Source organism: Pseudophryne corroboree, chromosome 7, assembly GCF_028390025.1.
Source record: "Pseudophryne corroboree isolate aPseCor3 chromosome 7, aPseCor3.hap2, whole genome shotgun sequence".
In the NCBI taxonomy this organism is placed as follows: Eukaryota; Metazoa; Chordata; class Amphibia; order Anura; family Myobatrachidae; genus Pseudophryne; species Pseudophryne corroboree.
This window is the reverse complement of record NC_086450.1, coordinates 181,515,107-181,542,782: the sequence shown is the minus strand read 5'-3', so window position 1 is coordinate 181,542,782 and position 27,676 is coordinate 181,515,107. Positions and strand designations below refer to the sequence as shown.

The window sequence follows — 27,676 nt, the reverse complement described above, 5'->3', positions numbered from 1 at the left end:
TCCCCCCCCCCCCCCCGGACACTGTACAGCGGCGCGGCCACGGACTTCAGACACCCCCCCCTGGCTCACTTACGAGTTCTTGTAGAACCAATTTCTCCGCTGGGCTCCTCTACTCTCGTGGTGCTCAGTCACGTGTGCCGCTATGCAGCGGAGGAGGGCTACACTGTGACTGACAGCGGAGAGGGTGTGAGCTGGTGCTGGTCCCAGCGGCAGCAATCCAATCAGGATGTGCTGACAGCCTGCTGGGGCCGGCTCAGCTTCACATGTGGTGTCCGTACTCTGCAAAAAAAAAAAATGGATGGGGCGGGTGAAGCACGCTGGCGCGCTGGCGTCACCGTTGTGACGTGCCCCGGCCGCATTCCGGCCGCAAGCGCCGCCAGTGTAATTTGAAACTTTAGAATTTCTGAAAAAATAAAAAATTGCACTGGGCCGCATTACTAGCCGACCTGGGCCGCATGCGGCCCGCGGGCCGCGGGTTGGACAAGCCTGCTCTAGGTTATAGAGGGACATCGAATATTATAGCTCAGGTGTCAATACCAGAAGGGGTCTCAGAAGCTGTTTCCCCAGGTAAGGACTTGAAAAGCGCAACTCCAGAGAAGGTGTCTAAAACCATAGTTCTAGAAGGGAACTCGAGAAGCAAAACCCCAGAAGGGATCTTTGAAATAATATCCCCAAGTGGGGTCTCGAGAGACACAGCCCCAGAGAAGGGTCTAGAAGTCGTTTCCCCAGGAAAGGACTTAAGAGGCATAGCATTAGTGGAGGTTCTGAAGGTTATAGCCTCAGCAAAAGTCCCGGAAGTCATAGACCCGGGAGAAGTTTCGATAATTATCGACTCAGAGTGGGAGGCCGACGGTCCGGTCCCAGTAAAAGAATCCGAGGTGCTGAACCCAGCGGAGTTCCCGGAGGCCACTGCCCCAGCGGAGTTCCCGGAGGCCACTGCCCCAGCGGAGTTCCCGGAGGCCACTGCCCCAGCGGGGTTCCCGGAGGCCACTGCCCCAGCGGGGTTCCCGGAGGCCACTGCCCCAGCGGGGTTCCCGGAGGCCACTGCCCCGGGTGGGGTTCAGAAAGTCACTGCCCCGGGTGGGGTTCAGAAAGTCACTGCCCCGGGTGGGGTTCAGAAAGTCACTGCCCCGGGTGGGGTTCAGAAAGTCACTGCCCCAGGTGGGGTTCAGAAAGTCTCAGCCTCGAGTAAGGTCAATAGTGACCAGGTCCTAGCAAAGCACTCTAGTCAGTCAGATGGGAAGGAAGCAGATCCTGACTCTGTTGATATCTCAACATCTATAATCTTTGATGGCGCTTTACAAACACTATTACATCATTATGTTGTCTAGACCAGGCTTGTCCAACCCGCGGCCCGCGGGCTGCATGCGGCCCAGGTCGGCTAGTAATGCGGCCCAGTGCAATTTTTTATTTTTTAAGAAATTCTAAAGTTTCAAGTTACACTGCCGGCGCTTGCGGCCGGAATGCGGCCGGGGCACGTCACAACGGTGACGCCAGCGCGCCAGCGTGCTTCACCCGCCCCATCATTTTTTTTTTTTGCAGTGTACGGACACCACATGTGAAGCTGAGCCGGCCCCAGCAGGCTGTCAGCACATCCTGATTGGATTGCTGCCGCTGGGACCAGCACCAGCTCACGCCCTCTCCGCTGTCAGTCACAGTGTAGCCCTCCTCCGCTGCATAGCGGCACACGTGACTGAGCACCACGAGAGTAGAGGAGCCCAGCGGAGAAACTGGTTCTACAAGAACTCGTAAGTGAGCCAGGGGGGGGTGTCTGAAGTCCGTGGCCGCGCCGCTGTACAGTGTCCGGGGGGGGGAGGGAATCGGGATCTGAAGTCCGTGGCCGCGGCCCGCGCCGCTGTACAGTGTCCCGGGGGGGGGGGGGGGGGGAGAGGAGGTCTGAACCGCTGTACAGTGTCGGGGGAAGGGAGGGTCTGGTCTGAAGTCCAGCGCCACGCCGCAATACAGTGTCCGGGGGTTTTCTTGGGAGCTGGGATGGACTTGATGTCCAGCGCTGCAGCAGTAAAATGAGGCCAGCGGTGACTAAACTCTACAGTACAGATTGGTTCAGGGGGAGGGGGTAACGAGGATGAAGTCAGGTGCCACTGCAGTACAATGTGTCCGGGAGGGGGGGGGTTGGGGTCCGCTGTCAGTCACAGTGTAGCCCGCCTCTACTGCATAGTGGCACATGTGACAGCAGCACGGAGCTCAGCCCAGTGGGAGAAATTTGTGGGCCCTTGAAGAAGCACAGTGTGGAGGGGGGGGGGGGGGAGGGAGAGGAGGAGTAGAGGCAGAGGACTACAGTGTGCGTGTGGGGGGGGGGGGGGATGCATTGGTGGATGAGAAACAATGTCAAACATCTCACTAACTTCATTTCCAAGTAAGTTTAATATGTTAACTACGTTTTCTATGGTTTTTTTGGATGATCAGGTATCGTTACTGTTATTTTATTTTATGTGCGGCCCAAACCAAATTTTCATCTTCTAATGTGGCCCAGGGAAGGTGAAAGGTTGGACACCCCTGCTCTAGAGCTAATGGTGTCCAGTAGCCTAAGAAGCAGAGCCTATCATTTAAGTAGGTCTGCTTCTCTCCCCTCAGTCTCACGATGCAGGGAGCCTGTTGCCAGCAGTGCTCCCTGAAAATAAAAAACCTAACAAAAGTCTTTTTCAGAGAAACTCAGGAGATCTCCCCTGCAGTGCATCCAGTCGCCTCTGGGCACAGGATCTAACTGAGGTCTGGAGGAGGGGCATAGAGGGAGGAGCCAGTGCACACCCATTCTATCCTAAAGTCTTTAGAGTGCCCATGTCTCCTGCGGAGCCCGTCTATACCCCATCTATACCCCATGGTCCCCAGCATCCTCTAGGATGTAAGAGAAATGTATATTTATTTATATTTAAAATTCTATGCCACCGTGTCAGTCACTGATTTGGAGCACTGAATAAACTGAACTGTGAAGAGCAATAAACAGTATACAGGTGTGCCCTCACTCATCTTAATCACAAACGTGTGGATGCACCGCGATTGCAACTAGTCACGCATTCGTGGGAGTGTACACTCCATGCAATCCTATGGATCACAGGTGTGTATGCAGTGCAGGCACATGTAGTCATGGTAAATGGCCCGCGGTTAATAGCAATCGCGGGTAAGATAATCAAGGACTCATCTGCAGCTGCCAGTCTTTTTATTTCTTAGTGTCTCCCATAACAAAAAGTATTACATCAGTAGACTATTAAGAGAAGGGAAAGAGTAGTGGCTTTGGCTCCACTCCTTTAAATTAGTATAAAATACCCATACACCCATTAATAACCTTCATGTACAACAAATGAATAGATGACCCTGTGAGGTATTTTTATAGTGGTATTTTCTGTTGCTGTAGCTAACTACACTAACATATAACTGTTATTCACTGGTATTATGACATTGTACACTTTAGGCCTGATTCAAGGGTGGCCGCAACTGCGTATTTTGGAGGTCAAGCGTCTGAGACTGTATGAAAATGCAGCTAGACAGCCCTTCCATGGTGTACATCTATGTGTATGACTGTGCAGTATAAAATACCCATGTGTATTTGTAGTCATATACATCCAAATGCAGCTAGACAGCCCTTCCATGGTGTACATCTGTGTGTATGACTGTGCAGTATAAAATACCCATGTGTATGTGTAGTCATATACATCCAAATGCAGCTAGACAGCCCTTCCATGGTGTACATCTATGTGTATGACTGTGCAGTATAAAATACCCATGTGTATGTGTAGTCATATACATCCAAATGCAGCTAGACAGCCCTTCCATGGTGTACATCTGTGTGTATGACTGTGCAGTATAAAATACCCATGTGTATGTGTAGTCATATACATCCAAATGCAGCTAGACAGCCCTTCCATGGTGTACATCTGTGTGTATGACTGTGCAGTATAAAATACCCATGTGTATGTGTAGTCATATACATCCAAATGCAGCTAGACAGCCCTTCCATGGTGTACATCTGTGTGTATGACTGTGCAAGAACTGAGAAGTTCACTTTGAGTGTCAGTATATGCTGTAATTCCGCCATGTGCGTCTTTAGATGCCACCATCGATGCACCATTAAAACTTGCATCAGCAACATGGCAGGAGCAGATTTTCAGAGTATGGCCTCAGAAGGGAACGATTAAGTGCAATTGTGTGCAACTCTGAATCAGGCCCTAGATTAAATTCCTATTAGTTTTAGAGTTTTGTTCTGCATACTTGTAGTCTTTGAAGCCATTACACTACCACTCACCTCGGTCTAGAAGTCTGACACTCTCACTGGGCGGAGAAGGCTTACTGTGTGAGGTTGCAGTGAATGTGACCACACGGAACAGGTATTGGTGCTCCTTGATCAAAGCTCTGACACAGAAGTTGGTGTCCTTCAGGTTGCTGGCAATGACAGTCCACTGGGGAGAGCCCACCGCCTGCTGCTGCACTGAGTATGTGAGCTGAGTCGAATCTGTGGAAAGGGCACAAAGAAAAATATTAGATCCTCCTGCAAAATATTCAGCACGTTTAATTGTAGTATGACCAATGAGGACCTACTGTTTTCTAAAGGATGCCACACATGCGCCAATCCTGGTGCTAAATCCAAGAGCCAAGCAATATGTTTATTGTTTCATTTGGTCACATACTGTATATATATAGGTGGAACAAATTACAGTATTTGGCAATTCAGGTGTGAGGCCGAGCATCTCTATCACTTGTGGTTTAATAGGAGTCTGGTAAAGATGACTGTACACAGTGGCTGATACTGTAGCGTCATCTTACACCATGTTGTTAACAATTATATAAATTTTATAAGGATCATTCACCGGCACTACTGCTATATTTTAGACTAAACGCTATCACGGAATCAATTTCAGATGAATATTTCAGTGTATGTGAAATACAAAGAAACCATGCACAACGGCAATGCACAGTGGGAATACAGGAGCTAATGCAGAGGGGATGCTAGTGGCTCAGACACTGTATCTTTGTACACAGCGGCATGCCCAAAAGACAGGGCAGGCCCCCTTCCTGTTTTCAGAATCAGAATCGGCTTTATTGGCCAGGTATACTTGCTTATACTAGGAATTTGTCTTCGGTTTGCTATACAACAGCCAAGTAGGTAACAGATAAGCAGGTGGGGGTGGGGGGGTGGGGGGGCAAGTAAAGTCATACAGATAGGAATGCTGTAGGGACACAAGTGAGTAACATGTACGTCTAGTCAGTCAATGTTCAGGAGTTCAGCAGGCGGACCGCTTGGGGAAAGAAACTTTTGAGGCTTCTGGTGAACCTGTCGGGGACGGCCCTGTAACGCCTGCCTGAAGGAAGCAAGTTAAACATGCTGCGGCCGGGGTGTAGCTGGTCCTTTACTATCTTCGTTGCCCGCTTTTTAGCGCTGGACAGGTACAGGTCCTGGACTGAGGGAAGGTCGGCCCCGATGATCTTCTCTGCGGTTCTGACCACCTTTTGGAGCCTGCATCTGTCCCTCGCGTTGGCGGAGCCGTATTATACCAGTATCGAGGAGCACAGTACCGAATCCACAATTGTGGAGTAGAAGAGGAGCAGAAGCTTCTGTGGGATGTTGAACTTCCTTAGATGCCTGAGGAAGAACAACCTCTGCTGCGCTTTCCCGACAGTGGAGTCAGCGTTGGACCCCCATTTAAGGTCCGGGTGGTCCCTAGGAACTTGAAGGAATCCACTAGCGATACCACACTGTCAGCAATCGTTAGCGGAGGTGCACTAGCTGACTTCTTCCTGAAGTCCACTATCATCTCAATAGTTTTGAGGGGGTTGAGCTCAAGGTTGTTGTGGCTGCACGACTGGGCCAACCGCTTTACTTCCCATCTATAGGCCAATTCGTCCCCATCCTTGATGAGGCCGATGACGGTGGTATCGTCAGCGAATTTGATGATCTTTACTGATTGTGCCTCTGAGGTGCAGTCATTTGTATACAAGGGGAAGAACAGGGGTGGGAGGACACAGCCCTGAGGGGCCCCTGTACTAATGGGCCGCGCTTGAGAGATTAATTTCCCCACTTTCACCACATGTGTCCAATCTGTCAGGAAGTCTACTATCCAGGAACAGGTAGCTTCTGGGACCCCTAGGCGAAGTAATTTGGGGCGGAGGATGCTGGGGACGACTGTATGGAGCTGAAATCGACAAACAGGACCCTCGCGTAGGTCCCGGGAATGTCTAGGTGCTGTAGAATGTAGTGCAGGTTGACTGCATCCTCGACACACTGATTCGATCGATAGGTGAACTGTAGGGGGTCCGGTTGGGGGCCAGTCACAGTTTTCAGGTGATTCAAAACAAGACGCTCTAACGTTTTCATGACCACAGACATCAGTGCTATCGGCCTGTAGTCACTCAAGTTCGTGATAGAGGGTTTCTCGGGGACCGGAACGATAGTGGACCTTTTGAGGCAGGAAGGGACTTTCTGTAGCTCCAGCGATTTGTTGAAGATCTTGGTGAATATGGGGGCGAGCTGACACACACATGCTCTCATGGCAGATGGTGACACTCCGCCAGGACCCGGTGCTTTCCTGGGTTTGGCCCTTTTGAACAGTGCCTTTACCTCTTTTTCACCTCCTCCGCTTCTGGAACACTCCACGTTGCAGGCCACAAACACTAACATTGGGCATCATTGGGCATTTGGGCCACTGCAAGCGGAGTTACAGAAACAGATCTGCATATGTGTAGTGCATTTCCTCCGCATGCGCAGAGCAAAAAACATCAGAGATTGACATAAATATCGCATTTATGTAAATCTCTGACTCAGGTTCACAATACTGTCACTCAACGAGGGTCTTAAACTTAAAATCATATTGAAAATTAATGGCCCAATATTTTAGAGTAATATAAAACTTTATCTCTGTCGTTTTAAGAACGCGCCTTTGTAGAAATCCTTGCTCAATGAAAACGCTGAGCTATCCAGCAACTACTGTGACTGCCCCGACACATAACAAATGACAGACTTCTACGTGCAATGTGGTGTCAAAAAGTGTACTAGAGCAGTTTTCAATGCATAGCATAAACTGACTTAATTCTCTCTGTCCATGACCAGAGGGTGAACACATATGCACCTACTATATGTGTGTGATTCTGCCACTTAAGCCTGCCTTGATAGGTGGGACTTGTGTACGATTAAACAAACCTTTTTTTAATTTGTACACTAGATGGGAGTTGTGTCTGCTGTTTTACCAAGAGTCTAGCAGTGTCATTGATGCTTATAATTGAATGCATTTCTACACATACAATAAATGATGGATAACATGGGGGTAAGTCGGATGTGTCAGTAACATGATCGGGCTTAAACCAGGTGAATACACTGACTGGCACACATCTTGACATATTTGATATATTTGCATAAGTTCTTTTTGATAAAAACACAAATTGTTCCTGCAATTTGGAACAAATCTGTGTCCAATTCTGCCTCGGGCCCACAAGTCTTTGTGCTGTGCATGGAGACTAAGGACTGGGATACACTTAACCTGCAAATGCATCCAAAAAATGTTTTTGACGTTTTGGCTGCATTCCCATATGTACCAAGCTCCGGAATGTGATACATGTCGGAGCTTGGATCTTGGATTCCCAATAGAAACCTATGAGCTTCTTTTTGCATTCATTCACAGAGGGATCGAATTGGATCCACTCCAGTGTCCCCTGCAATGCGTTCGTCATTCTGCACATGTGCCAAAGGACTTCCAGGTCATAAATGTTCTTCTATTGCAAAAAAACAGCACTTATAGGGAGAGTTGTCCTTTGCGCTTTTAATCACATTTTATTAACGCCGCTATATGATGCATACTACATCCAGCCCTATCACACAAACATTTATACCTATAGCCGGATCCAGCCATTTGGGGGGATTCCATCTAAGCTTGATCATTTTTCCGGTTACAGAAGTAATGATGGGGGGACCATCTGGAGGTGTAGGTACCATATCTGGAAAAATAATACACATGTTAGATGTAGAACAGATGAAAGAAGCCACAAAGTAGAAGTGTCAGTGTGACAGGGTTAATATCAGTAGAGAAAAAAGTGCATCCATAATTATCCCAGACAGATGGGAGTGTCTCAGGCTACCAGATTGATGGATCACATGTGCACAAGAGCTGTTCCCTACTCTCAGCAACACACACCAAATGACATTAGCTAACACAACTTTCATAGATATTATTGCTGGAATAAAGCCATAGAAAATGGAACATCTCATTTACAATTGGGAAGGAAGATTCTGGTGGAGGCAGGATCGCTAACTAAAGCATACACTCCTTACCTGTGACATACAGGTGAGCATAGCAAGCAGCTTTTCCCACCTTGTTGGAAATCACGCTTTTGTAAACTCCAGCATGGGAATGGTTTACGGATGGGAACACTAGACGATGAATGTCTTTGTCTGTGCAGAAACACAATGATTTTATTTATTTATTTAGTTATTAACAGTTTCTTATATAGCGCAGCAAATTCCGTTGCGCTTTACAACTGGACACAATTAGAAGACAAAACTGGGTAAAAACAAACAGTCATAGAGGTAGGAGGGCCCTGCTCACAAGCTTACAATCTATGGGGTAATAGGCATTGATACACAAGGATAGGTGCTATCTATTGCATAGTTGTCCACCAGATTGTAAAGGTTCTTGGTGGGCTGCATGATATCACATCACAGCAATGATGACTAGGATCTGGAGGAAAGGAGAGTGAAGAAAGAAAATATGTGAGGATAAGTGTGGACTGTACTGTGGGGATATAATTGGATAGGAAAGCTATGAAGGTAATGTGACCTGTTCTGGAATTTGTTAAGCTTGTCTGAATAGGTGAGTTTTCAGGGAACGCTTGAAGGTTTGAAGACTAGAGGAGAGTCTTATTGTATGTGGTAAGGCATTCCACAGAGTGATAAATAAGAGTCAGAATAAGTCAGTATGGGTATCTTCTTGTAGGACATTCAGGGAGTCGTGTGGGCTTGCAACTTGGGAGTAAATTCCCAAAACAACGTTAAAGATTAGATTTTCTAGGTGAGTATTATTTAAAATACAAACAATAGAGAAATTAGTGCCATTAGTTAGCATGTGCTGTATTACTAGAAGAAATCAGCAAAGCATTTATCATTAGAACATATGCGGAGAGTAATGTTGGCCACATACAAACCAGGACCAGATCTTTCCACACACATTAATGGCCAGAATAGCCGCTGCTTGGGGGTGTGGATCTCTTTTCACTTGATCAGGGCGTGTTAATGCTGTCAGAAAATGAGAGACTATGGGCACTGACAGTGTTCATCTCCTAACAGTAATTACCAACAAGGCCTATAATGGTTTGTTCAAATTTACTATAATTTTGGATCACTCAAGTTACAGTACTAAGCCATGTGCCTTCAGTATAACATTATGGGTGTGAGTTAAAGGCATCGTAAGGGCCCATGAATATGACTGCTATTTCCTACATATGACTATCCTAATATGAGCACAGAATAAACCTTGAAATAGGGAATACTAATCCCTATGTTAAGCAAAATGTTCATGCACATGTATTTAGGAAGATGAGCACAATGGAAAATGCACAGAAACACATAATCCTTGTACCCCACACATTCCATTTTGCTCTTTTGCCTCTATCATCTGTTTACTATAAAGATCATTGATCCCTATTTTAAGGTCCATTTGTACTCCCTTTACTGTGTGGAGTTTACGTGTTTGATTGTACATATAATAAAACTACAGATTAATGTGGTATTTTGCATATATAACAACAAAATGTACCAGAAATTGAGAATTTAACATTTTTATGTGACCAGTGCCAAGTAAATTACATGATGGGAAATTATATGTAATAAGTGGAGATGTTGCCCATATCAACCAATCAGATTCTACTTATTTATCTAGAAGATAAGAGCTAGAATCTGATTGGTTGCTAAGGGCAACATCTGCAATTCTAAAAACCTGCACTTTAGTAAATATACTCCTATATGTTTGGTGTCTTCATGCCGGAAAAGCTGTTAATTTATTACACCTCATTGTACATTTATGTTCCTTCTTGAATAAGTCAGTATGGGTATCTTCTTGTAGGACATTCAGGGAGTCGTGTGGGCTTGCAACTTGGGAGTAAATTCCCAAAACAACGTTAAAGATTAGATTTTCTAGGTGAGTATTATTTAAAATACAAACAATAGAGAAATTAGTGCCATTAGTTAGCATGTGCTGTATTACTAGAAGAAATCAGCAAAGCATTTATCATTAGAACATATGCGGAGAGTAATGTTGGCCACATACAAACCAGGACCAGATCTTTCCACACACATTAATGGCCAGAATAGCCGCTGCTTGGGGGTGTGGATCTCTTTTCACTTGATCAGGGCGTGTTAATGCTGTCAGAAAATGAGAGACTATGGGCACTGACAGTGTTCATCTCCTAACAGTAATTACCAACAAGGCCTATAATGGTTTGTTCAAATTTACTATAATTTTGGATCACTCAAGTTACAGTACTAAGCCATGTGCCTTCAGTATAACATTATGGGTGTGAGTTAAAGGCATCGTAAGGGCCCATGAATATGACTGCTATTTCCTACATATGACTATCCTAATATGAGCACAGAATAAACCTTGAAATAGGGAATACTAATCCCTATGTTAAGCAAAATGTTCATGCACATGTATTTAGGAAGATGAGCACAATGGAAAATGCACAGAAACACATAATCCTTGTACCCCACACATTCCATTTTGCTCTTTTGCCTCTATCATCTGTTTACTATAAAGATCATTGATCCCTATTTTAAGGTCCATTTGTACTCCCTTTACTGTGTGGAGTTTACGTGTTTGATTGTACATATAATAAAACTACAGATTAATGTGGTATTTTGCATATATAACAACAAAATGTACCAGAAATTGAGAATTTAACATTTTTATGTGACCAGTGCCAAGTAAATTACATGATGGGAAATTATATGTAATAAGTGGAGATGTTGCCCATATCAACCAATCAGATTCTACTTATTTATCTAGAAGATAAGAGCTAGAATCTGATTGGTTGCTAAGGGCAACATCTGCAATTCTAAAAACCTGCACTTTAGTAAATATACTCCTATATGTTTGGTGTCTTCATGCCGGAAAAGCTGTTAATTTATTACACCTCATTGTACATTTATGTTCCTTCTTGAAACATTTTTACAAACAATTGCTCACACTGGGTCATCCTGCGCTCCTCCGTGTTCTGGATCTTCTGCCCATTGTGGTACCAGGTGATAGTGGGATATGGCAAACCAGTTACTTGACACTCAAGTTGCACCTCGCGAGAATCCACTACATCTAGGTCCTGTAGTGGGTGCAGGAAATCTGGCATGAGAACCCCCTCTACCTCGCTATCCTGTACCTCTGGCTCTTCCGGTATAGAAGGCATCTTTTCAAGCCTGGATCTAAAAGAAACATATTATTTGAGATATTACTGTTATTAGTCAGACTTAGGGCTAGCTTTGCAAATGGACTATTTTCTGCAGTTTGACCCTGTAAGCCTTGGTAACTTGGCATTAAAATAAATTAAATATATGCCTGGCTTTGCATTTGATATTATTGCCAGTTTAAATTTAGCGATCAAAAGCCGCCGATTAGAAAATCTAGCCCGTAGGCCAGGCTTTTTCAACCAGTGTGCCATGGCACACTAGTGTGCCGCGACCAGTTGCAAGGTGTGCCGCGGAGCCAGAGCAGTTTCCTGCACCTTCAGAGTGACCTGTTGGCCTGGGCTCTTCTTAGAGTATCAGTCATGCTCCAGCCGTGACCTATGCCTTGAAGACGTGGCGGTGTGAAATCATAGGTCACAGCCGCTGCGTCTCACCACCCAGCCAGCCCGCCCGCCTGCATACACATATTCCAGTTCCCGCCTGCATACACAGCTTTGCTTGCCCACCCACATCCACACCTGCCCGACCTCCTGCTGCTCAGTATTCGCAGCATTGCACTGTGAACAATCCCCGCCACTGAGGGACAGGGAGGAGGACAGCTGACCGGTAGGGTCTAATATTTGTTATTTTATTTCTCCTGTGGGGAGCAAAAGGATTTATGGATTTATGGGGGGAACAATGTGAATGTTTTTTCTGTGTAAGCCAATGTATGTGTGGATTTTTTGTTTTTTACTGTGAGGGCCAATGTGCGTTTTTTGTTTTATTCTGTGGGGAACTGATGGTGTGCCTTGGCAATTTTAAAATATTGTTCGGTGTGCCGTGAGTAAAAAAAGGTTGAAATTCACCAGCGCCGTAACTGTGTGCCAGGTGTGCCTGGCACACAGTGCAGTTACCCTGAGGGTGCACGGCCAGCGGCTTGTAACGAGTCAAATTGACTCATTACAAGCCGCCAGTTTTTTGATGTGCGCCGTGCTGGAGAAGAGCAGCAGTGCCGGAGGCAGAGAAGGAGGAGGAGGGAGGGGGACTGGAGCCGCAGCAGCGCTATGTCATTGGTAGTAGCGCCGCTGCAGCACTCCCCTCTCCTTCCGTATTGGCTGCCCGGCGCTGCTGTGAATGCTGGGATGCAGTTCCCTCATCCCAGCATTCACAGCAGCGGGCAGCCAATGCGGAAGGAGAGGGGGCTGCTGCAGTGCACCTCTACTACCAATGATATAGCGCTGCTGCGGCTCCAGTCCCCCTCTCTCCTCCTCCTTCTCCCCTGCGGCTGCCCGGGATCTCTGCCAGCATGAGGAGCCTGACTGCCAGCGGGGAGAGATGGTAAGTATATATCTCTCTCTTTCTTTCTCTCTCTCTTTATCTCTCTCTCTCTCTTCTGACACAATGTGTAAAAAGGGGAACTGGCTGCTGTAATGTGTAAAAAGGGGGACGCTGGCTGCCGTAATATGTAAAAAGGGGGACCCTGTCTGCCGTAATGTGTAAAAAGGGGACGCTGTCTTCCATAATGTGTAAAAAGGGGGGCACTGTCTGCCGTAATGTGTAATAAGGGGGACGCTGTCTTCCGTAATGTGTAAAAAGGGGGACGCTGTCTTCCATAATGTGTAAAAAGGGGGACGCTGTCTGCCGTAATGTGTAAAAAATAAGAATTTACTTACCGATAATTCTATTTCTCGTAGTCCGTAGTGGATGCTGGGGACTCCGTCAGGACCATGGGGTTTAGCGGCTCCGCAGGAGACAGGGCACAATAATAAAAGCTTTAGGATCAGGTGGTGTGCACTGGCTCCTCCCCCTATGACCCTCCTCCAAGCCTCAGTTAGGATACTGTGCCCGGACGAGCGTGCATAATAAGGAAGGATATTGAATCCCGGGTAAGACTCATACCAGCCACACCAATCACACCGTACAACCTGTGATCTGAACCCAGTTAACAGTATGATAACAACGAAGGAGCCTCTGAAAAGATGGCTCACAACAAGAATAACCCGATTTTTGTAACAATAACTATGTACAAGTATTGCAGACAATCCGCACTTGGGATGGGCGCCCAGCATCCACTACGGACTACGAGAAATAGAATTATCGGTAAGTCTTATTTTCTCTAACGTCCTAAGTGGATGCTGGGGACTCCGTCAGGACCATGGGGATTATACCAAAGCTCCCAAATGGGCGGGAGAGTGCGGATGACTCTGCAGCACCGAATGAGAGAACTCCAGGTCCTCCTCAGTCAGGGTGTGCCCCTGACCAAGTAGCAGCTCGGCAAAGTTGTAAAGCCGAGACCCCTCGGGCAGCCGCCCAAGATGAGCCCACTTCCTTGTGGAATGGGCTTTTACTGATTTTGGCTGTGGCAAGCCTGCCACAGAATGTGCAAGCTGAATTGTACTACAAATCCAGCGAGCAATCGTCTGCTTAGAAGCAGGAACACCCATCTTGTTGGGTGCATACAGGCTAAACAGCGAGTCAGATTTTCTGACTCCAGTCGTCCTGGAAACATATATTTTCAGGGCCCTGACAACGTCAAGTAACTTGGAGTCCCCCAAGTCCCTAGTAGCCGCAGGTACCACAATAGGTTGGTTCATGTGAAAAACAGAAAACACCTTAAGGAGAAATTGAGGACGAGTCCTCAATTCTGCCCTGTCAGAATGAAAAATTAAGTAAGGGCTTTTATATGATAAAGCCGCCCATTCTGACACACGCCTGGCTGAAGCCAGGGCTAATAGAATCTTCACCTTCCATGTGAAATACTTTAATTCCACAGTGGTGAGTGGATCAAACCAATGTGACTTTAGGAAACTCAAAACAACATTGAGATCCCAAGGTGCCACTGGGGGCACCAAAGGAGGCTGTATATGCAGTACCCCTTTTACAAACGTCTGAACTTCAGGCACTGAAGCCAGTTCTTTCTGGAAGAAATTCGACCAGGGTCGAAATTTGAACCTTAATGGACCCTAATTTTAGGCCCATAGACAGTCCTGTTTTCAGGAAATGTAGGAAACGACCCAGTTGGAATTCCTCTGTAGGGACCTTCTTGGCCTCACACCACGCAACATATTTTCGCCAAATGCGGTGAAAATGTTTTGCGGTTACATCCTTCCTGGCTTCGACCAGGGTAGGGATGACTTCATCTGGAATGCCCTTTCAGGATCCGGCGTTCAACTGCCATGCCGTCAAACGCAGCCGCGGTAAGTCTTGGAACAGACAAGGCCCCTGCTGGAGCAGGTCCTCTCTTAAAGGTAGAGGCCACGGTTCTTCCGTGAGCATCTCTTGAAGTTCCGGGTACCAAGTCCTTCTTGACCCATCCGGAACCACGAGTATCGTTCTTACTCATCTCCTTCTTATGATTCTCAGTACTTTTGGTATGAGATGCATAGGAGGGAACACATACCCTGACTGGTACACCCACAGTGTTACCAGAGCGTCCACCGCTATTGCCTGAGGGTCCCTTGACCTGGCGCAATATCTGTCTAGTTTTTTGTTCAGGCGGGACGCCATCATGTCCACCTTTGGTTTTTCCCAACAGTTTACAATCATGTGGAAGACTTCCCGCTGAAGTCCCCACTCTCCCGGGTGGAGGTTATGCCTGCTGAGGAAGTCTGCTTCCCAGTTTTCCACTCCCGGAATTAACACTGATGAGAGTGTTATCACATGATTTTTCGCCCAGCGAAGAATCCTTGCAGTTTCTGCCATTTCCCTCCTGCTTCATGTGCCGCCCTGTCTGTTTACGTGGGCGACTGCCGTGATGTTGTCCCACTGGATCAATACCGGCTGACCTTGAAGCAGAGGTCTTGCTAAGCTTAGAGCCTTGTAAATTGCCCTTAGCTCCAGTATATTTATGTGGAGAGAAGTCTCCAGACTTGATCACACTCCCTGGAAATTTTTTCCTTGTGTGACTGCTCCCCAGCCACTCAGGCTGGCATCCGTGGTCACCAGGACCCAGTCCTGAATGTCGAATCTGCGGCCCTTTCATAGATGAGCACTCTGCAGCCACCGCAAAAGAAAACACCCTTGTCCTTGGAGACAGGGTTATCCGCTGATGCATCTGAAGATGCGATCCGGACCATTTTCCCAGCAGATTCCACTGAAAGGTTCTTGCGTGAAATCTACCGAATGGGATCGCTTTGTAAGAAACCACCATTTTTCACAGGACCCTTGTGCAATGATGCACTGATACCTTTCCTGGTTTTAGGAGGTTCCTGACTAGCTCGGATAACTCCCTGGCCTTCTTCTCCGGGAGAAAACATCCTTTTCTGGACTGTGTCCAGAATCATTCCTAGGAACATTAGACGTGTCGTCGGAAAAGCTGCGATTTTGGAATATTTAGAATCCACTCGTGCTGTCGTAGAACTACTTGAGATAGTGCTACTCCGACCGCCAACTGTTCTCTGGACCTTGCCCTTATCAGGAAAGCGTCCATATTTCTTTTAGGAAGAATCATCATTTCGGCCATTACCATGGTAAAGACCCGGGGTGCCGTGGACAATCCAAACGGCAGCGTCTGAACTGATAGTGACAGTTCTGTACCACGAACCTGAGATACCCTTGGTGAGAAGGGCAAAATTTGGACATGTAGGTAAGCGTCCCTGATATCCAGTGACACCATATCGTCCTGGTTCGCTATCACTGCTCTGAGTGACTCCATCTTGATTTGAACCCTTGTATGTAATTGTTCAAATCTTTTAGATCTCACCGAGCCGTTTGGCTTCAGTACCACAATATAGTGTGGAATAATACCCCTTCCCTTGTTGTAGGAGGGGTACTTTGATTATCACCTGCTGGGAATACAGCCTGTGAATTTTTTTCCAATACTGCCTCCCTGTCGGAGGGAGACGTTGGTAAAGCAGACTTCAGGAACTTGTGAGGGGAAGACGTCTCGAATTTCCAATGTACACCTGGGATACTACGTGTAGGATCCAGGAGTCCACTTGCGAGTGAGCCCACTGCGTGCTGAAACTCTTGAGATGACCCCCCACCGCACCTGAGTCCGCTTGTATGGCCCCAGCGTCATGCTGCGGACTTGGCAGAAGCTGTGGAGAACTTCTGTTCCTGGGAATGGGCTGCCTGCTGCAGTCTTCTTCCCTTTCCTCTAACCCTGGGCAGATATGACTGGCCTTTTGCCCGCCTGCCTTTATGGGTACGAAAGGACTGAGACTGAAAAGACTGTGTCCTTTTCTGCTGAGATGTGACTTGGGGTAACAAAAGTGGATTTTCCAGCTGTTGCCATGGCCACCAGGTCCGATGGACCGCCCCTTTATACGGCAATACTTCCATGTGCCGTCTGGAATCTGCATCACCTGACCACTGTCGTGTCTATAAACATCGTCTGGCAGATATGGACATCACATCTACTCTTGATGCCAGAATGCAAATATCCCTCTGTGCATCTCGCATATATAGAAATGCATCCTTAAAATGCTCTATAGTCAATAAAATATTGTTCCTGTCAAGGGTATCAATATTTTCAGTCAGGAAATCCGACCAAGCCCCCCCAGCGCTGCACATCCAGGCTGAGGCGATTGCTGGTCGTAGTATAACACCAGTATGTGTGTATATACTTTTTAGGATATTTTTCAGCTTCCTATCAGCTGGCTCCTTGAGGGCGGCCGTATCTGGAGACGGCAACGCCACTTGTTTTTATAAGCGTGTGAGCGCCTTATCCACCCTAAGGTGTGTTTTCCAACTCGCCCTCACTTCTGGCGGGAAAGGGTATACCTCAAATAATTTTCTATCGGAGGAAACCCACGTATCATCACACACTTTAATTTATCTGATTCAGGAAAAACTACAAGTAGATTATTCCCACCCTACATAATACCCTTATTTGTGGTACTTGTAGTATCAGAAATATGTAACACCTCCTTCATTGCCCTTAACATGTAACGTGTGGCCCTAAAGGAAAATACGTTTGTTTCTTCACCGTCGACACTGAAGTCAGTGTCCGTGTCTGTGTCTGTGTCGACCAACTGAGGTAAATGGGCGTTTTTACAAGCCCCTGACGGTGTCTGAGACGCCTGGACAGGTACTAATTTGTTTGCCGGCCATCTCATGTCGTCAACCGACCTTGCATCGTGTTGACATTATCACGTAATTCCTAAATAAGCCATCCATTCCGGTGTCGACTCCCTAGAGAGTGACATCACCAATACAGGCAATTTGCTACGCCTCCTCACCAACATCGTCCTCCTACATGTCGACACACACGTACCGACACACAGCACACACACAGGGAATGCTCTGATAGAGGACAGGACCCCACTAGCCCTTTGGGGAGACAGAGGGAGAGTTTGCCAGCACACACCAAAAACGCTATAATTATACAGGGACAACCCCTTATACAAGTGTTTTCCCTTATAGCATTTTCACATATGTAATCATATCGCCAAATAAGTGCCCCCCCTCTCTGTTTTAACCCTGTTTCTGTAGTGCAGTGCAGGGGAGAGCCTGGGAGCCTTCCTCACAGCAGAGCTGAGCAGGAAAATGGCGCCGTGTGCTGAGGAGAATAGGCCCCGCCCCCTAAAACGGCGGGCTCTTCTCCCGGAGTTTGTGAGATCTGGCAGGGGTTAAATACATCCATATAGCCTCAAGGGCTATATGTGATGTATTTTAGCCATAAAAAAGGTATAATACATTGCTGCCCAGGGCGCCCCCCCCAGCGCCCCGCACCCTCAGTGACCGCTGGTATGAAGTGTGCTGACAACAATGGCGCACAGCTGCAGTGCTGTGCGCTACCTTATGAAGACTGAAAGTCTTCTGCCGCCTGTTTCTGGACCTCTGGACCTCTTCAACTTCGGCATCTGCAAGGGGGGTCGGCGGCACGGCTCCGGGACGAACCCCAGGGTGAGACCTGTGTTCCGACTCCCTCTGGAGCTAATGGTGTCCAGTAGCCTAAGAAGCAAATCCATCCTGCACGCAGGTGAGTTTACTTCTCTCCCCTAAGTCCCTCGTAGCAGTGAGCCTGTTGCCAGCAGGACTCACTGAAAATAAAAAACCTAACTTAAACTTTTATTCTAAGCAGCTCAGGAGAGCCACCTAGATTGCACCCTTCTCGGCCGGGCACAAGAATCTAACTGAGGCTTGGAGGAGGGTCATAGGGGGAGGAGCCAGTGCACACCACCTGATCCTAAAGCTTTTATTATTGTGCCCTGTCTCCTGCGGAGCCGCTAAACCCCATGGTCCTGACGGAGTCCCCAGCATCCACTTAGGACGTTAGAGAAAGGGGGATGCTGTCTTCCGTAATGTGTAAAAACGGGGACGCTGTCTGCCGTAATGTGTAAAAAGGGGGACGCTGTCTTCCATAATGTGTAAAAAGGGGGACGCTGTCTGCCGTAATGTGTAAAAAGGGGGACGCTGTCTGCCATAATGTGTAAAAAGGGGGATGCTGTCTTCCGTAATGTGTAAAAAGGGGGACACTGTCTGCCCTAATGTGTAAAAAGGGGGACGCTGTCTTCCATAATGTGTAATAAGGGGGATGCTGTCTTACATAATGTGAAAAGAGGGGGACGCTGTCTGCCGTAATGTGTAAAAAGGGGGATGCTGTCTGCCATAATGTGTAAAAAGGGGGATGCTGTCTTCCATAATGTGTAAAAAGGGGGACGCTGTCTGCCGTAATGTGTAATAAGGGGATGCTGTCTGCCGTAATGTGTAATAAGAGGATGCTGTCTGCCATAATATGTAAAAAGGGGGATGCTGTCTTCCGTAATGTGTAAAAAGGGGGACGCTGTCTGCCGTAATGGGTAAAAAGGGGATGCTGTCTTCCGTAATGTGTAAAAAGGGGGACGCTGTCTGCCGTAATGTGTAAAAAGGGGGACGCTGTCTTCCATAATGTGTAAAAAGGGGGACGCTGTCTGCCGTAATGTGTAATAAGGGCACGCTGTCTGCCGTAATGTGTAATAAGAGGACGCTGTTTGCCATAATATGTAAAAAGGGGGACGCTGTCTTCCGTAATGTGTAAAAAGGGGGACGCTGTCTTCCGTAATGTGTAAAGAGGGGGACGCTGTCTGCCGTAATGTGTAATAAGGGGGATGCTGGCTTCCGTAATGTGTAAAAAGGGGGACGCTGTCTTCCATAATGTGTAAAAAGGGGGATGCTGTCTGCCGTAATGTGTAAAAAGGGGGACGCTGTTTGCCGTAATGTGTAATAAGGGGGATGCTGTCTGCCGTAATGTGTAATAAGAGGACGCTGTCTGCCATAATATGTAAAAAGGGGGACGCTGTCTTCCGTAATGTGTAAAAAGGGGGACGCTGTCTTCCGTAATGTGTAAAGAGGGGGACGCTGTCTGCTGTAATGTGTAATAAGGGGGATGCTGTCTTCCGTAATGTGTAACAAGGGGGACGCTGTCTTCATAATGTGTAAAAAGGGGGTTGCTGTCTGCCGTAATGTGTAAAAAGGGGGATGCTGTCTTCCGTAATGTGTAAAAAGGGGGACGCTGTCTTCCGTAATGTGCAAAAAGGGGGACGCTGTCTTCCATAATGTGTAAAAAGGGGGATGCTGTCTGCTGTAATGTGTAATAAGGGGGACGCTGTCTGCCGTAATGTGTAATAAGAGGACGTTGTCTGCCATAATATGTAAAAAGGGGATGCTGTCTTCCGTTATGTGTAAAAAGGGGGACGCTGTCTGCCGCAATGTGTAAAAAGGGGGACGCTGTCTGCCGTAATGTGTAAAAAATGTGAAGCTGTCTTCCGTAATGTGTAAAAAGGGGGACGCTATCTACCGTAATGTGTAAAAAAGGGGACGCTGTCTGACGTAATGTGTAAAAAGGGGGACTGTCTGCCGTAATGTGTAAAAAGGGGACTGTCTGCCGTAAAGTGTAAAAAGGGGACGTTATCTGCCGTAATGTGTAAAAAGGGGGACGCTGTCTGCCGTAATGTGTAAAAAGCTGCTCTACCTGGTGTAGTGGCGCTACTGAGCAGCATATTTTGAATAATGAAGACTACTGTGCACCGTAGTAGGAATTGGTATTATTTTGTGGCCACGCCCCTTCCCCATGAAGCCACGCCCCTATATATTTTTCGCACGCCTGCGGCGCACACTGCACTATCTTGCGTAGGGGGGCGCCAGTGCCGTTTCTTGCACACAGCGCTAAAATGCCTAGTTACGGCACTGAAATTCACTGACATAGGATTTTCATCTGTGCAACATTACTTTTAGGGGAACAAATAGAAAAAGATGTTGAGGGTTAACCAGCCTGTTTATTCCTTTTACATTTAATTATAGATTACATTTAAAATTTTTAGTGTCTGCATTGGTACTTTAGATAAAAACAATTCACCGCCTTTAACCACAAACTTAAATAAAGTCTGTGAAACATTATTACAATTAATTCCATCATGTGGCTCAAATTTATTGTCATTACTCTTAATGAATTCACGGGTATGGGTTGTTGGATCGACTTAACTTAGGTCAACAGTCATTGGGTCGACCGCTATAAGTCGACATGTGTTAGGTCGACAGAGTAACTAGGTCGACATGGTCGTTAGGTTGACCTGTACTACGTCGACAGGTGAAAAGGTCAACATGAGTTTTTGGATTATTTTTTTGTGTCGTCTTCTTTGTAAAGTAACGGGGAACCCCAATTAGTGCACCGTGTCCCCTCGCATGGCTCGCTTCACTCGCCATGCTTTAGACAAAGTGTTACCGTTCCAATCGTAGTCCACGTGGATCGTCAAGTATGGAAAAATCCAAAAAATTAAATAAAATGTGAAAAACTCATGTCGACCTTTTGACCTGTCGACCTAGTACAGGTTGACCTAATGACCATATCGACCTAGTTACCCTGTCGACCTAACACATGTAGACCTATCGTGGTTGACCCAATGATTGGCTACCTAAGTTGGGTCGACCTAACGACCGGATCCCAAATTCATTATAGTGGCTAATTGAATGCAATATTTAGCTAAGAGTGTGATGTAATTCGTTGGTGTATTATCCATTACACATATATTTCATACTGATTGCAGTTCTTGTAGTGTAATTATCTAATCACTAATTTCATATCATTTTTAAATATTGATTTTATTTGTTCATTTTGCATCCCCTTCATAACGTGAGGGTTTCTTTTCCCTTCATGACCGATCTAAGTTTGGGGTGTGTCTGTATCTTTGGAAATACTTATATTTTTATTTAGCCTACCAATGTAAATTTTTGATTACAGTATTTTCCCCAAGAGAGATAATGCTTTCATTTAGTAGTATATTGGAATAAATAATCTTTAAATTTGAATTGTTATTTATATTGTTTTATATACATTTAATGCCTTATGCTCACTCTTCTATAGCTGTATTTTACTCTTTAATTTGTAGCGCAAATATCATTTTATATTGTGCAGTGATTCATTTTACTATTCATACTTGTTTTGTCTTTAAATCTGTATAGTTGCTATCACTGTTTTTATCAACATAGAGAACTCATCTTTTGTGCCATTAATTTCACGAGTTATATGTTCTTTCTTACTATGTGTATTCATTATAGTGGACGTACTGCTGGAGGCTGCTCCATTTCTAAAGATGTTCTAGGGGATGATTTAGAAATGGACGCAATACTGATGTTGTACGCTGTGGACTAATTTTTCAACCCATGCCGGCGTATAAGCTGCATAGGCATATGCTGAGGTGGTCTTGCGATGGCGGTCGCAGTGATGATTTATTTGCAAAGTGAGTTACAGTCAGAGAGCGTTTGTGGGAGGTAATGGGGGAGTGGCAACAAATGCAGGCGTGCCAGGACCGATGTGCGTCCGATGTATGCGTTATCATGTGCAAGCGGCTGATCTCAGACGTCTCCAGTGGGCGCCTCAATACAAATCCTGGCAGCGGCGACATTTGCATATTTTTGCACAGCCGCTGCGTACGGGATGGCAGATGTGACATCATATGTATACATCTCGGAATCAGGCCCGAATCCTTACATGTGTGATGAGGCAGCGAGCCTCGGCTCCTCTACATAGAGTTCTGCAGAACACTCGGCTTCCCCGTGTTGGTTACGTGCAGTGACAGTGTACTGCCCCTCATCTTCACTTGATACGTGGGTGATCAGCAGAGTATAGTGCCCCCGCTCCCTCTCAATATGAAACGTCTCACTCTCTTCCACTGGGTGGTCTGTAAGCATGGCAAACACAAACACAATATAAACCAGTTATGATCTACTAATCCATTAATAGCAAAGTTTGTATAAGACAACACATATAGGAATTCATGTTGAGCTTGACGTACTTCTGGTTTATTGATTTAAAATACTGTATGCATTTCTTTGCCGAGCTTGTGTTAGAAAAATATATCAAAACTTGCCAACCTCTACACAAGCCATATGCAGTACAGTATGTTTTCATTTGCTGAGCTGTTAAAAAATTTATAAATTAGGTATGTAAGAAAAAAGAACAAAATACACAGTACACATATGAAATATAGTATAAAACACTAATAATATATTTTATTCTAGAAATTTACATTTGCAATAAAAGAGCTGCAACCCATTCTTGAGCTTCATTATATAAAAGGGCTATAACCAAATGATAAGATGGAGATATGGGGCGGGATGTAATGCTGGCCAAGTTCGGTGGCCGTGGAGGATGCTGGCCGAAATCAGACATTTTTAAAGTAGCAATCGCTTACAAGGCAACAATTCACAATTCACCAAATGAGTCCATGGGCGCTCATATAAAACAGAAACAAATAAAAAACATATGGTGCAATACATTCCTATGTCATTAAACATTAAACAGATGTGATAGATAAGCCTCGTACCAAAATGTGTGGTCTGTAATAGTCTACTTGCATTGTAGACCATTCTGAATGGTGAGAGACCAACCATAACCCCTCCACCCGTGGTTTCTTATGTTTTTATGTATTTTGTGGTATTTTAAATAAACGGCGTTACACTGTTGGAAGATTTCCATTTTATCCACGTAAACAGCTTCATTGAGGGAAGGATATCCCACTGGAGGAGTCTCAAGGGTTGCTATCCTATCGGTGTGCCCACCTTCTAAAATACGTATACTGTCTACTTCCAACAGTAGACCACAAATTTTGGTACGAGGCTTATCTATCACATCTGGTCTAATGTTTAATGACATATGAATGTATTTCACCATATGTTATATATTTGTTTCTGTTTTACATGAGTGCCCATGAACCCATGTGGGGAATTGTGAATTTTTGAAGTTTTCAAGTGTAAGGTGACACTTTCTTTCCATTTGGGATCAAGGAGTAGCCATTTGGCGCACTTTATTTTGTCTACATTTTATAAATACTTACAAGGCAAAACCATGCCTTGTAAGTGATTGCCCTGAGTTCGGCCAGCATCCCACACGGTCACTGAACTCGGGCTGCAATACATCCAGCCCCAGGTTGGTAAATAGCTAAAATAATATTGGTACTGCTTTAGTTTGGGAGCTAATCTTGCACCATTATTGTTCTGCAAACGTCACCAAGTTAACATTGTGAAAAATTATTTCAAGTTGTGGATGACAGCACTAACCAAAATGAGTCCATGTGATGACCGGAGGTGGCGTGCCACTGATTTTACAATCCAGCCGGGCTGTGCGGCCTTCTACCACATCCCGATCCGACATCTTCCTGGTGAAGAGAGGAGCCAGTGAGGGGTGCACTGTCAGCACAGCACTGCATGTCAGCTCATCTGGCAAGAGAACAGGAAGGATAGGGGGAAAGACAGGACAGAAAAATGTGAATTCAATAAAGAAAGGAAAAATACTAATAATAATACAACCTTGACAACCATGATGACAGACCAGGACCTAGACAGACAAATAGATGCCTATATCTTGTAATATACTACTGGTATATCACTGTGAATAACAGATGATTTACTGCAAATGAATAATGGTCTGTATGTTTATTCCTGCACACAACACAATGAATAGACAAAAGTGTAGGGATTGTTGGTCACACGCAAAATATAAACTGAACTCAATATTTTAATAAAAAGATCTCAAATTAATGAATGGTCAGTAGAAATACTGAGATAAAGACAGTGAAAGCGACAACAACAAACCATGAGACAGGATAGAGTCGCTTTTAGCAACTAAGCATGCACTGGAGCCTGTATACGCAACTTTGAGCAACTACGGACAATTAGCTGCACCTGTGGCTTAGTGGTGTAACAGGAGGGCAACTGGACGTTTGCGCAAAGATTAAGTGTGCCGTGGAGGTGTCGTGTCAGCATGTAGATAGAATTGTGGACTCTACAGAGCTAAGCATATGCAGAAACCCATCAGATTTCAGATGGGTGTCTTGCAGTAAGGATAAGGCAGGTGCAAGTCTGGCTGACAGTGATGACTACTTTTACAAGAGGCTGCAGGGGCAAAGCAGCCGCAGAGATATATCCAACTCTGAATACATGCAGAGATTTGCATTTACTACCAAGCATGCAATATGACCACAGTCGCAGAAGAATTGCGTGAAACTCTTAATTAGGCTCTAGATGTCTCAGAAAAGCAATTTGCAATTTTCTTTATATAGTATATATGCACATAGACATATGCAGGCTTGGGTCGTCACAAGGCCAAAGCAAAGAGAGACAAGGTAAAAGTGAGGATTCCAGATAATGGCTGAGAGTATGAACACAAAGAGGAACAGAAGAGAATGAGAGAATAGTCATTTGAGAAGAAAATTACCTCTTGCCGTGCTCAGTTTACAGGTGTAGACCCCGCTGTCGTCTTCATGCACAGAGCTGAGGAGCAGCAGGCACTGCTTGCCGTTGAAACGCATCTTACAATCCAACAGAGCTGGCTGCAGCAACTTTCCCTGGAACATCCAATCCACGTCCAGATCCGGAGGTCCCGACACCACACACTCAAACACAGCTGCCTCTCCAGCGCACACACTCACATCCTGCAAGGGGGTCACCACCTCCAAGCTGGCACTGCCAGTAGAAGCTTTGTTTGCACACACAGAGACACAACACCAAGACACCACAACATAACACGACACAATGAACGACAAAAGGACAACACAAAGAGAGGGAAGATAAATGTTACACCCGGAAATGATTGGAAGAAGGGGAGATGGAAGGATGAAAGGGGGTGAAGAAGGAGCAGAAAGAAAACATTGAGGTTTTTACTTTAACAAGTAAAACAACTTCAAGAACATTACAATTCTCAATGCTCCAAGAATCAGTTAAACACACAGTTGGGGTAAAAATCAAATGATAAAGCAGAAAATACAGACATTAAACAAATGAGGATCATGGGCAACAGGACATCTCAATATTTAATTTCCAGTCATTGTAACAATGGACTTTATACAGAGTGATTGCATACAGCAGATTCTCACTGCCAGCCACCTGTATTTTCATGTGATTGCTTTATAATTTCACATTTTAATGGATGACAGGGATTTTATTTGTCAACTCTGATCCTCAGGAATAAATATATATTACAAATTATTAGAATAAGCTTGGGCTCCTGCCCTCCTCCATGAGACTGTGACAAAATTGCATGCTACCTGGTACCCTTGGTACTCCACTTTTCATAGATCGCTACCTGGTACCCTTGGTACTCCACCTTTCATAGATCGCTACCTGGAATAGAGTGAAGCGGGTCGTCTCTGGGTTGTGTAGCACACTGTATGTGGCCACCTACACCCCACCCACCCTTCATCCTTCCTTTTTGTACCCTTTCTTCTTTATTCTATTGATGTATCTCATTTGGTATACTTTTTTTTGTGATGTTTCGGTTTTGAGAAAATAACTTTACAAACTAATGATTGAACATTAACAGTGCTGTACACATTATTTTTTGGACACAATGTTTTGTTGGTGATTCTGTGTACACTATATGTAATGGATACCTGTTAGGTTGTGTTTTGTCTCAACTATTATGGTAAATATAGACATTTGAAAAAATATATATACACATGCTTGGGCTGGTTTAAACAATGGTTAAGCTAGGGCTAGACCTGATGTTCCAAAACAGTATATACTTAAAGTGACACTAATTATAAGTGACGCTAAGGGCTCAGTCAGGCTGGGTAACCAATATTGTTTCAAAAACGCAAGTTCAAACAGCAGTGAAACCGAATGTCAGAGACATGTTCTCAGCATGCAATGTTAAATTGCAGTTTGGGATATCGTAGATTAGGTGCATATGTTGCGATGCACAGGCATGCTGTTTGGAATATGCATGGAAATATGCTATTTTCTGTGCATTTTTCTTTTGAGCAGTTAATGACAATTTAGCTAACAACCTTGCATCAACCCCTAAATATGTATAAATGCAGTTAAATGCACACTGAGAACTTTATCCTAATTTTGAAATCAAAAATGGTAGTTGCCTAAAACCTAGCTTTAGAAGGATGTCTGAAAAACATAGTTTATATGACCTTTTCTTTACATGTGTACATAAAATATAAATGGCTGAATATTTCTAAGCCCTAGCATAGGCAATTGCTCACAAATGCAAATTTACAAAATAGGTGTTTTTTATGCAGTTGTAATTGGGCACAAGGCCTAACATACAAAGTGATCCAATATAAGAAGAAAATAACATTAAAACGTTCTTCGCAAATATTTAATCAGAACCTGTCATAAACCTGTCTCAATGGACTTTAGTTAAAAAGGTTCCTCAAAGTATTGCAAAGATTAAAAAAAAAATTCTGTTAATGTAGCACAAATTATAATTGTAAGTACTATATCAATTCCCAATATGGCTACTAATAACTGTATATATTGTACACGGGAAGGCAAGGCTTTCTTCCACTGGTATTGGCACCCCTCCCATTTACCCTCAGGTGTTTTAGTTAGCAAGGTTCCTACATTTCAGATCACACATTGATAAGGCCCTATTTAAAGGTAAGTCCTGGATAAATTTATATAATGTGATAGTATTAGGAATGTTAGGGACCCATGTGATGAAGTCACCTGGCCGCGGTACATGGGCCCGCATATTTGTGCATATGTGTGCTAAGAACTTCAATTATACTCCATGTTAATTGTGAGGGTTTATTTAAATTATTCTTACTATCAGTGTTCTTAGTGCTAAGAGTGTGCATCTGCATCTCTCATCCTCCAGCATATTAATAACTTCCACTAATATTTATGTAAAAGCTCCAAGAACTTATCAATATGAAAGTATTTAAGAAAAGAGTTTACAATGTAATGATGGGAAAATATTTGTCCTACTGTATGCTCAATAGACTTCTGTTCTTTAAGTCTATTGATGGATAAAACAAGTGGTCATCTCCAAGTCCCATATGGCTGGTAAGAGAGACAAATAGCTTACGATATGCTGTATATAATGTATAATGAGAAACATCTCAAGTTCTGTCAAGGTATGGAAACTGC

At 45.1% G+C, this 27,676-nt stretch overlaps 1 protein-coding gene across 1 annotated transcript in view; it reads right to left on the bottom strand.

Annotated features, from left to right (window-relative positions):
• Nucleotides 1-27,676, bottom strand: part of SPEG (striated muscle enriched protein kinase) — a 519,092-nt gene that overhangs the window by 181,345 nt on the left and 310,071 nt on the right. Inside the window, exons 10-16 of the mRNA XM_063933852.1 lie at nucleotides 25,011-25,271; nucleotides 23,855-24,013; nucleotides 22,287-22,476; nucleotides 11,184-11,413; nucleotides 8,276-8,395; nucleotides 7,837-7,941; nucleotides 4,262-4,468 (exon numbers count right to left, since the gene is read on the bottom strand). Of these exons, the coding sequence (XP_063789922.1) occupies nucleotides 4,262-4,468; nucleotides 7,837-7,941; nucleotides 8,276-8,395; nucleotides 11,184-11,413; nucleotides 22,287-22,476; nucleotides 23,855-24,013; nucleotides 25,011-25,271 (1,272 nt within the window). The remainder of the gene's footprint in view (nucleotides 1-4,261; nucleotides 4,469-7,836; nucleotides 7,942-8,275; nucleotides 8,396-11,183; nucleotides 11,414-22,286; nucleotides 22,477-23,854; nucleotides 24,014-25,010; nucleotides 25,272-27,676) is intronic.